This window comes from Berghia stephanieae, chromosome 9, assembly GCF_034508935.2.
Source record: "Berghia stephanieae isolate SIO BIC M18660-M18661 chromosome 9, UCSD_Bste_1.3, whole genome shotgun sequence".
NCBI classification, from domain to species: domain Eukaryota; kingdom Metazoa; phylum Mollusca; class Gastropoda; order Nudibranchia; family Aeolidiidae; genus Berghia; species Berghia stephanieae.
Window position 1 is genome coordinate 2,096,145 of NC_088368.1, and position 12,500 is coordinate 2,108,644.

The window sequence follows — 12,500 nt, forward strand, 5'->3', positions numbered from 1 at the left end:
CATCATCATCATCATCATCATTGCCTTTTTCACCCTGGGTCAGGGTATAGGCCACAGACAAACAGTTTCCATCCTTCTCTATCATCATCATCATCATTGCCTTTTTCACCCTGGGTCAGGGTATAGGCCACAGACAAACAGTTTCCATCCTTCTCTATCATCATCATCATCATTGCCTTTTTTACCCTGGGTCAGGGTATAGGCCACAGACAAACAGTTTCCATCCTTCTCTATCATCATCATCATTATTGCCTTTTTCACCCTGGGTCAGGGTATAGGCCACAGACAAACAGTTTCCATCCTTCTCTATCATCATCATCATTGCCTTTTTTCACCCTGGGTCAGGGTATAGGCCACAGACAAACAGTTTCCATCCTTCTCTATCATCATCATCATCATCATCATATCATCATCATCATTGCCTTTTTCACCCTGGGTCAGGGTATAGTCCACAGACAAACAGTTTCCATCCTTCTCTATCATCATCATCATTATTGCCTTTTTCACCCTGGGTCAGGGTATAGGCCACAGACAAATAGTTTCCATCCTTCTCTATCATCATCATCATCATTGCCTTTTTCACCCTGTGTCAGGGTATAGGCCACAGACCAACAGTTTCCATACTTCTCTATCCTGAGCTAACTTTTAAAAAAATCTCATTCCAGGTCTTACCACTTCTCTGTATATCAGCTTCTTTAATTCTTCTCCATGTTCCTCGTGGCCTTCCCCTTGATCTTCTGCCCTGAGGGTTCCAGTCCAATACTTTCGAAGCTATAATATACTCTTTTGATATTCTTGTTTATTTATTTATTTATATATTTATCTGCACTGCGGCTGACCCCTGGGTTATTCCAGTCATCCCTTGGAATAGACCCTAGATACAAATTTCCCCTATGGGATGAATAGATATAGAGAATTTTATTTATTTTAAAAATATATTGTCTATAACTTTATGACCGATCGTATTTCTTTACTCTTTACCTTTTATTAAGGGATGGTTTGTTTCTTGATTAATCGAGGTTTGGATTTTATTCAATCATTAAGTTTCTACGCTCACGTTGTATATTTATACTGACATTTCTAACTTTTTTTTACATTTAGGTCATCACCTACGATTGAATAAAATGATTTTAACTATCTAATTCCAATCTATGGTTGAAAATAAATATTATAAATCATCGTGAAGTGCAATGAGAATGGAGACTGCATGGCAATGTATTATTTTATATCTGCTTATATCTATCTATTTATTTACTTCAGACTCTGACGTCCATATTCTTTGCTGTCATCATCAGCGCCATCTTCTGGCAACTGGACGAAGACCCTGTCAAAGGATTCTCTGATAGGTAAAAGAAATAATTGGATTCAGTAGTCTGATGTCATGCCGCCCGGCAACGGTGGCCATCTTGGTTCTAAACAAAGAAAATCATTAATTTTTATTCTTCAAGCTGGCTAGAACCTTTCATGTGTCTTAAATAATAATAATAATAATAATAATAATAATAATAATAATAATGGTATAGATTTATAGTGCGCCAAACATCCCTTCATCAGGAGGGCTCTGGGCGCATAACATAGATTAACTTAATCATTAAGCCCTAACACAGTACACGAACAACGCTAATTTTACACATAATCAAAAGAAAGCCTGTCGGAATAAGAATGTCTTCAATCGACGCTTGAATTCCTCTAGTGAAGACGAAGAACGTATCTCTAGTGGTAGTAAATTCCACAACCTTGGACCAGAATGCTGAAAGGCGCGTTCACCAGCCTTCACTCGACAGCGGGGTGTTTTCAATTTGAGGTCGTTCGTTGATCGAAGCGATCGCTGTGGGTTATACCGTTCAACGAGATTTGAGAGATATGCTGGTGACGAGCCCTCCAGGCATTTGAAAACGATAGTTGAATATTTATATTTAATCCGCTGGTCCACTGGCAGCCAATGCAGCTGCTGTAGTAATTCGGGAGCTGCAGTTTTCCTGTCTTTCTGCAGTACAACGCGGGCTGCCATGTTCTGTATTTTCTGGAGTTTGTTTATTTTGTCCTTTGTAAGACCAACAAACAGTGCATTGCAGTAGTCCATTTTCGGGAATATCAAAGATGTTACCAATTTGTTGCAAGTTTCCCTATTAATAAATGGTCTGATTGTTCTGATATTTCTTAGAATGCAGATAGCACTTGTTCTCACATTGTTAATATGTTTGTTCATAGACAGATCACTCTCTAAGGTGATGCCGAGATTTTTTGCTGATGTTGTGAGCTGTATTTTGTCATTATCGTTGATTGTCAGTGCCAGTGTAAATGGATCTGTCTTATCATTGGAACTAGCAATGAATAAGGCTTCAGTCTTGTCGCCATTTAATTTTAATCTATTTGCAGACATCCATCTCATCACATGGTTGATGAATTGTTCGTAAACAGTTATCTTTGAAACTATATCGGATTGCAAACACATGCTATATATCTGGGTATCGTCGGCGTACATATGGTAAGCGAGAGAATGTTGCTCTAAGATTCTCACAACAGGGGAAGTGTAAAGTACGAAAAGGACTGGGCCTAAAACGGATCCTTGAGGTACACCAAAATGAAGGTCACGCTCTGACGAAGTTACTTCCCCAATTAAAACTGATTGAGTTCTTTGAGTAAGATATGATGCAAACCAGTTTAGAGCAGTGCCTGATATGCCGAAAGTAACTTGTAGCCTTTGACGTAGTATGGCATGGTCGATGGTGTCAAAGGCCGCCGAAAGATCGAGAAGACTAAGGATGGTGGTTTTTCCTTGATCAATAATTTGCAGCAAGTCATTTGTGATTCTCATCAATGCTGTTTCTGTGCTATTTGCCGATAGGCCGATTGAAAGCACTCATCGAGGTTATTATGTTTCACGTGACAAGAAAGTTGTTTTAGTACAATCTTTTCTGAATTTTGGAAATGAATGGTAGATTTGATATAGGCCTAAAGTTTTTAAAATTATCACTGTCAAGTCCCGCTTTCTTCAACAATGGCTTTACCAATGCTTTCTTGAAGCTTTCTGGAACAACCCCCACCCTTAATGATTGATTAATCAATTCAGTGATGTAAGGTGCAAGTTCATCAATACACTCCTTCAAAAGGGATGTTGGTAAAGGGTCGAGCCTACATGATTTGCTAGGACTAGAGAGAATCGTTTTCTTTGTGTCATTTATTGAAATTTCTTTGAAAGATGTTAAGGGTTCACCATAAAAAGAGGTATATTCTGCTTCTGTTTCGTCTGTGTCAAGTTCACTCCGTATCGTTGTTATTTTATTCATGAAATATCTACAAAGCAGTCCACGAGTTGCTTGTCGTCAGTGTGGTGTGGCAGGCTTGTTTTGATCTCTTTGCCTAGAAGCTTATTTGAGATTTTATAAAACTCCTTCGGACTTTTTATGTTATCAACTTTATCAAGATAGTAGATACGCTTTGCCTTAATTGTCACCTCTTTGAGTCTATGTTTGAATGATATGTAAATTTCCTTATCAATTGTCAGGCCAGATTTTTTCCATTTCTTCTCTGCTTTTTTTTCTCTCTTTACCTCCAAATTGTACCATGGTGTTCCTTTTCTGATGATCACAGATCTTGTCGTGAGAGGTGCGTGCTTATCCATAACACCAATAATTGCTTTATCAAAATTGTCACCAGTCACTTCTTTCTCACAATGTGTAGTTAGAGAGTGAGAGAGGCCCGCTTTAAATAGTTCTATGTCAATTTTCTTCAAATCTCTCGGAAACAACTATTTTTTTTTGTTTTTGTGTCGTGTACTATCCCCCCTCTGATGTCAAAAGATATTAAATGATGGTCTGAAATGCAAAGATCATCTACATTGATAGGTGTCGCTAGTTGCATGTCAACGCTGGTCAATACCCAGTCAATAATGTGTCCACACCGATGTATCTTTTCATTGACATGCTGTGTCATGTGATGTGACGAAAGTGTGATCAGAATGTATAAAAGTCAAAACAATATCATATTTATAATGTTTTTCTCCTCTGGATACACTTTTATGCTCGTCGGAGAAATATTTCATAAGGGCGTCCGCCATTGTTCCGATAGTTTAGAGCCAGTGTTACTAAGTTACCATGCGTCATTAGGAAGGAAGTGACGTTACGACTATTGAATCCTATTGCCACTTAAAACTTCTTAATTAGTTTAAGCGGGATGAGTGGTGGGAGGGGATGGCGAAAGATTTTTCACTTCCAAATTTAGTTATAATGAAAATTGTTTTCTCCCACAGGCTATTTAAATCTGAATCTTGATTATACTAGACCTATTCTAAATTGTTTTACATTTTGCAATGCGCTTTGCTCACATTACCCTTTTCAAGTCAGATAATTCATAAGGCACCCAACAGCCAATTTGTATTGTATGAAATTGAAAATTAGTTCCATTTACACTCCGATAGGAATAGAAAATTCATTGTGATCTTTCTTTTTTTTTTACACTGAAAGGGTTGGACCAATGTGCATTGATTAGCAGGTCTGGTTGTCAAACGTAATTCTGGGCGTGTTTCCACATTGTTGTAATGGACAATTTTTCACATTGGATTGGGAATATGTTTATTACAACGATGGGCCCAAAACAATTTGTGTTATCAGACCTGAAAATTGCTACATGTTGGGTTGGCCGGTAAATATTTTTATGAAGTGTAAGATCACGAAGACAACCCATCAACGTGCCATTCGTTCTATATTTAATTTTTATATTTAAATGGACTTTCTTATTTTACAATTGGTGCTCTTATCAAGTATCACTGATACTTTTATTTGTGCGGCTATGTGGTCCTGTGGTATGACCCTCGCTTTCAGATCGGAATGTCCTGGGTTCGAGCCTTGCTCTGTGCATAGTTGAGTTCTTGGAACTGTACTCAGGTGTAAAATGAATACCTGACCGTTAACAGTGGTGTCTGTCGAAAAAAAAAATTGTAATATCGCCTAACAGACGCCGTGTCACATCCTACATGTTAAGTAATGCTGTTTGTCAGGGACCCATTGTAAAGCGCTTTGAGCACGTTTAGTGGATATTGCTCTATATAAAAGCTCAGCTATAAGTGAGTCTTTATTCACTCTACCCAAGGCCTCTACTTCCATGTTATCTATTCTCCCATGACATTTTGGTACGTTTTAAAATTGCAAAAAAAAAAAACAACAACAACAAAAAAACAAAAACTAAAATACTTAATCTTTAAAAAAATGATTATATATATATATATATATATATATATATATATATATTATATAATATATATATATATATATATATATATATATTATATTATTATTATTATTATTATTATTATTATTATTATTATTATTGTAATATTTACCACAATGTTGGAGTCAGTCTACATCGATGTTTCAGGCCTTTTCGATGAAGACGGACTCCAACATTGTGGTAAATATTAAAATAATAATTCGCTTCATTGCTACATGTCGAGCACTTTTCGTACCATATTTGTATCCAACACGATTCAATATATATATATATATGTATGTATATATATATATATATATATATATATATATATATATATATATATATATATATATATATATATATATATATATATATACCCACACATAATGGTGGGGTAAAAGTAACCAAGGCAAATTACTGAGAAAGTCGGTGTCAGTGTTGAATGAGTTAATGAATGAAAGACTTAAATGTCAAATTTGATCAATGTCTTGTAATCTTCACAGGTCAGGTGTGTTGTTTTTCTTGGTGATGAACCAGTTATTTTTGAACATGTCTGCCGTGGAAATCTTTATTCATGAAAGAGCCATTTTCATGTAAGTCACAATGATACATTTCTATATATTATAGGACTGGACTGAGCATTCTAATGTATCTATCTCTCTCTCTCTCTCTCTCTCTCTCTCTCTCTCTCTCTCTCTCTCTCTCTCTCTCTCTCTCTCTCTCTCTCTCTCTTTCTCTCTCTCTCTCTCTCTCTCTCTCTCTCTTGAACATCACCAGCGAGAGAATACTCAGACTGCAAAGAATTGAATCCAATGCTGCAAGATTAGTAATTAAGAACAGCAAGAAACATCATGCGCATGCGTCACCTCTGCTAAAAGAGCTTCATTGACTTCCTGTTAAGGAGTGAATATTGTACAAAGCTTTGACATTGTGTTTTAACTCACTCAATCCTAGAGAGTTTTGCTACTTTTCAAAATTGGAAAAAATGTATAAAGAATGAGCATGTACATGGATAGTTTTATTCAACTATAATTACAATGCATAAACTAAAAACATTAGCTTTGATACTACGCCTATAATTTGTCTCTGAAAAATGTAATGAATAGGCATGGGGTAAAAGTAACCCGGGTAAACTACGGATAAAGTCGGTGTTAGGGTTGAGTGAGTTAAACGCCTCCACATATCAACCAACTTATATATTTATGATAAATTGGAGTTCCGATGGAAAATTGCTTGTCACTCTTGGAAAGAACTCTTACGTGTCATGTGGAAAACGATCCTTTTCTAGAAACATCCCAACCCTCTGGAACAAACTTTCAAAAGAAATAGGTCATTATTCATCGGAAGATCTGTTTAAAAAGCATCTTAAGACTTTGTTATTTTCCAAATTGAATTGTTGATGTCCCTGTAGAACGCTCTGAGCACTTCCTGGTGATATGGAAGAGCTCTCAACAAATATATTGTTATTATTATTATTATTATTATTATTATTATTATTATTATTATTATTATTATTATTATTATCATTATTATTATTATTATTATTATTATTATTATTATTATTATTATTATTATTATTATTATTATTATTATTATTATTATTATCATCATCATCATTATTATTATCATTGAAATACCAAACATGGAATGTTTTGATCTCAAAACCCGTTTTCACCCAATAACAAAAGCAATGAAAACACACGAGTACATCCCTTAAATTCCAGATAGGGGATAGACAAGTATTGGCACATTCTGTGAACCAACAAGACAAGCCAATACTTCTCTGCCAGCTGTCTGGAAATTACAGATGTCATATCTTGTCTTACATGTTTAATATTGCTCTTGGCTTGGGTCTCCCAGTAAACAGATTTGAGCACAATTTGTGGATATTGCACTAAATAAAATCTCACTTGAAAGAGATTTGGAATTCCAAGATTTTCCACAGAGAGAACGTACCGAATATGGTCCTGTCATTGATCTGGTTTTTTAAAAGTAATTTACATAGTTTTATTTTCATTGTTATTGTTGTTGGCTGAAGTAGGGTTTTGAGCCCGAAACGTTCCGTATTTGGTATTTTGTTCTTTTTTGAATCTGTTATATTAATTTTTGTTTATTACTTTTTTTTAAAGGTAAGCTTTTATATAGCGTAATATCCTTTATACATGCTCAAAGCGCTTTACAAGGGGTCCCTGCCAGCAGCAACACTTAACATTATGTAGGACGAGACACGACGCCTGTTATTACAATCTATTTCCGACAGAGACAACCCTGTTAACGGCCAGGTACTCATTTTACACCTGAGTACGGTGAGAGAATGTGGGTAAAGAACCTTTTCCGAGGAATCAACTATGCATTGAGCAAGGCTCGAACCCAAGACCACATTTTAAAAAATATTGAGCTTTATATAGCGCAATATCCACTAAATGTGCTCAAAGCGCTTTACATAGCCGCACATATTACAGTCCACAGGTTCTAGCAGTTTAGTAGAACTTTGATCTCAGTTTCTATCAGTGAATTCTATAGAATGTCTTTGTGTGTTTCCCAGGCATGAAAACATCAGCGGCTTCTACAGGGTATCCGTCTACTTCCTGGTCAAGGTTTTCTGTGATATCCTACCGTTGAGGCTTTTACCCGTGGCCATTACATCCGTTATCGTCTACTTTGCTGTTGGTGAGTTGACATTGTTTGGTGTTGTTGTTGTTGTTTTTGATGATGGTGATGATGATGATGATGATGATGATGATGATGATGATGATGATGATGATGGCATGATGATAACAATGGCAATGATGATGATGGTGGTGATGATGATGATGATGATGATGATAATGATGATAATGACGATAATACTGGGTCGGGTTTCCGACCTCCCATGTTGGGCAGGGAGGTACTTGCTGTGTCTTCTATCCCCCTGTACCTATTTTCCAACATGCTTTCTGTCCTTGTCTTGGAATGAGATTACTTGGTTTTGTCCTGGCCCTGGCTAGAGTCCTAGCTGGGAGGGAAACAGTCAAATGCATAGTTTTTGTTTTGAGAGATGATATTTTTTTCCTTGTAAATCATCTCTTTGTTATGTATTATTATATTTGTTATTTTGAATGTACGAGATGTAAGCATTTGAGTGTATTCCTCTTTGTTAATGGATCTTGTACTTGTATCCGGATGAGACTTTTAGGTGATCTCAAACTATGTACATTGGTGATATGCTCTTGGAATCTACATCTGATCCCTATTTGTTCCCAGTTCCCCTTTGTCTTACTTTTTCTTGGGTGCTTTAATTGTAATTCTAGAACTTTTTACTATCCCATTTTTTTCCTTTTTACTGGCGCTGATATAACCTAAATGTGTTGCAAGCGCCGTAAAACCTTTAAAAACAAAAACAATGACGATAATAATGATGTTCATTTTCCTGTTTTTTCTGTCTTTTCTGACAAGAATTTGGTGTTACATCAAAGTGAAAATCATACCAATTACATCATTCTTGCTGCATCTCAATATTTTTAAAAACATTTTATGACTCATTTTCTTGTTCTTTTTCAAAAATAGTTTTGTAGCCGTGGTTGAAATTCCTCTCAGGATGTCTTCATTTGTCTTCATTTTCACGATCTTTCTAAATCACTTGTCCTTTTCATGCACTTATTGACTGACTGTCTGTTGACACGACATAGGACACCTTCCTTTCTATTTCACTTTTTATTCTTATTTTGGGAAAGTATACATTTGTTATCACGTGACAGGACACCATCCTTTCCATGTCACTTGTTATCCTTATTTTGGGGAAGTATACATTTGTTATCACGTGACACTCACACATAGGACACCATCCTTTCTATGTCACTTGTTATCCTTATTTTGGGGAAGTATACATTTGTTATCACGTGACACTTACACATAGGACTCCATCCTGTCTATGTGACTTTTTATCCTTATTTTGGGGAAGTATACATTTGTTATCACGTGACACTTACACATAGGACTCCATCCTGTCTATGTGACTTTTTATCCTTATTTTGGGGAAGTATACATTTGTTATCACGTGACACTTACACATAGGACTCCATCCTGTCTATGTGACTTTTTATCCTTATTTTGGGGAAGTATACATTTGTTATCACGTGACACTTACACATAGGACACCATCCTTTCTACATCACTTTTTATTCTGATTTTGAGAAAGTATACATTTGTTATCACGTAACACTTCCTGTCTGGAATCTTTTCTGGAGAGGTAAACAATACTCTTCAACAGTCGTAACGTCACTTCCTTCCTAATGACGCATGGTAACTTAGTAACACTGGCTCTAAACTATAGAAACAATGGCGGACGCCCGTATGAAATATTTCTCCGGCGAGCATAAAGGGTATCCAGAGGGGAAAAAACCCATAAATTTGATCATGTTTTGGCTTTTACACATTCTGATCACAAGACATATGAAAAGTTCTAGCCAGCTTGAAGAATAAAAAGTAATGATTTTCTTTGTTTAGAACCAAGATGGCCGCCGTTACCGAGCGGCGTGACATCAGACTATTGAATCGTATTGAATAGATTTGTCTTTTTGTGAGAGAATATTATTTTCTTCTTTTAAATATGATCTCTCTATTACAGATGATTTCGCTATTACCTTATTATCATAATATTTATTGTGTAACCATTAAATATTCCTTTTAGTATCAATCCAGTTTTGTTGTAGTTTGTAACTTTAAATTGGATACGTGGATCTATCGCTCTTGGATCTACTTTTCATCTCGGAACTATTTCCCTTTGTCTTTTTTTTGTTTGTTTGTTTTGTTTTTTGTTGTTGTTTTTTGTTTTTTTGGTGCTTGATGGTTAGATCTTTTGACTTTTCTATCGACTTTTTTTTTACTGGCGTTGAAATGACCTAAATGTGTTTCAAATGCCATAAACCCCAAACAAAAACCAAACAGGAAAAATAATAAAAATAAAACAAGTTCATTTTCCTTCTATCATCTGCAGGTTTGAACAATACAGCGGAAGCCTTTTTCCAGTTTGCCTTTGCCCTCGTCTGTGTCTCCATGACTGCTTCAAGCCTTTGTTTTCTCATCTCTTCTACCATTCGGGTATTTGCCGTGGCTCAACTGTCCTTGGCTCTGTGCTACGTGCTTATGATGGTAGGTTGTAGTAGTAGAAATATAGAAATATCAGGGGCGTGGCTATTTTGGTTGATTTGGTGCCTGGCACCGCATACATCTTTTAAAAATGGATTACAGCATTTAAAACAAAAATAAAACTGAGAAATAGTATATACCACCTCTTACTTATTTGAGTAAATCTTTTCTTCATTTTCCCCCTTTCTTTTGTATTTACAAATATAGCCTGTTTTAAGTAATTTTCTTCTGATTCTGGCACGACTTTATACTGTAATCACACCACGCCACTGAGAAACATAATGATGAAAGTGGACACAGTTGAATATGTAAATCTACTGTCGGTGTGTGGCACGAGACAGCCATTGGAAATTGACACACTCTCTCTGTTATATGGGCCAGATAGCAAAAATATAAGGCTAATTAATGAGTCGTTAAATGTTTTCAACGGTGAAGAGGGCACAAACCGGACAGTTTTTTTTTAACAATTAAATAATCATGGCTGATTTGATCCTAGCCATCCATATGATAACATCTATTGATATCATCTAGGAGGGGAGATTTCCGTACAAACACTTTGTTTAGAAACACGCTCGTCGGATTGAAGGGAGGTGTGCATTTTTATGGCAGCCATGTTTATTTAGAATTTAGAGAAAATGAAAAAAAAAAAATATAGGGAATGAGATTAGCGGAAGAGTAGCATCCTTTGATTGGACGTCTTCCGCGAGTACGAGAGACGCATGCGCACAACCAACATGACGTTCTCTCTCTAATAACTTTTCCGCCAGTGACGTCACAGACTATGGGCAACGTCCAATCAAGGGACGCTACTCTTCTGCTAATCTCATTCCCTATAGCATGTCCCCTGTTGTTTATCTAGTAAACCTATGGTTGTGATAAGGGTGATCCATACACCTTAACTCTCTCCTTACCGGCCATTTTCAGGAATTTTCCCAAAAACTTCACACCCAACTAACACAAAAATAGATTATTTTTTTTCACTCAAACACAATAGATAGCAGTGAGTTATTGCGATCCATAATTTCCTTATCAAAACACGCTCTTCATTCAACACACTGTGTTCATTTTCTTCAAAGTTTGTGATGTACAAAAGAATCTGAATGAGAAATATGTTGTCTGTATCGTAACGAATGTGACGATTTTCATATAGTTGGTAAGGAGAGGGTTAGGAGACATTCCGTCAGCATTCAAACGCTGCCCTGGTTTTGTTATTTACCGCTGAGTCAAATTGCTGTACATGTTATTTATCATTAGATATCAGTATTTTGTTTGTTTGTTTGTTTGGTTGTTGGATAGTTCAAAACAAAATGGGAGAAAGCTCCCACTTCAACAAATGATGATGGTGGTTGTGGTGGTGCTGCTGCTGCTGCTGCTGCTGATGATGATGATGATGATGATGATGATGATGATGATGATGATGATGATGATGATGATGATGATGATGATGATAATGATGAGGAGGATAGTGATGATGAATATTGTGATTATGATGACTACGATAATGATGATGTTGGCCTCATGACCTCATAATGCTGCTGCTGCCGCTGCTGCTGCTGCTGCTGCTGCTGCTGATGATGATGATGATGATGATGATGATGATGATGATGATGATGATGATGATGATGATGAATGATAATAATTGAGGTAGTGGTGATGGTGCTGATCGTGATGTTGGTTTACCATTAAGTTATATTGTGTACTCCTATGTTTATTTATTTATTTTGTTTACTTTGTCCACAGCTGTTTGGTGGTTTCCTTATTAACCTTGAATCAATCGGAGTCTGGCTCAACTGGGCCAAATATTTCAGTATATTCAAGTATGGATTGGCTGTAAGTGTTTGTGGAATTGTGTGTTGGTTTGACCGTAGTCATCGTTATGTTATAGCCTGACACTGAAATCCAAAAGGACTGGCAGTTTGACGTCATTATTTGGTTTTTGCACCGCCTAGTGAGTTGTCGTTAGTAGAGCTCATGGAAACAAGTTATTTCATTGGTTGAACTATTGAATACAACTCACGATTTGTTTTCTTTTGTGGCAAAAGACTGGCATTTTGACGTCATTTTTTGGTCAGTGTCAGGCCATAACTTTACGAAGGCCACGCTTTGACACCGTTGGATCTGGGAGGGTTCAGTCTGCCCTTTGGAATGGCATTTTGTAGATA

General features: G+C 36.4%; 1 protein-coding gene across 1 annotated transcript in view; it reads left to right on the forward strand.

Annotated features, from left to right (window-relative positions):
- The window catches only part of LOC144979477 (broad substrate specificity ATP-binding cassette transporter ABCG2-like), a 32,942-nt gene that overhangs the window by 17,417 nt on the left and 3,025 nt on the right, over window positions 1-12,500 (forward strand). The window contains exons 11-15 of the mRNA XM_078926150.1: window positions 1,261-1,346; window positions 5,715-5,804; window positions 7,757-7,881; window positions 10,187-10,341; window positions 12,079-12,168. Of these exons, the coding sequence (XP_078782276.1) occupies window positions 1,261-1,346; window positions 5,715-5,804; window positions 7,757-7,881; window positions 10,187-10,341; window positions 12,079-12,168 (546 nt within the window). The remainder of the gene's footprint in view (window positions 1-1,260; window positions 1,347-5,714; window positions 5,805-7,756; window positions 7,882-10,186; window positions 10,342-12,078; window positions 12,169-12,500) is intronic.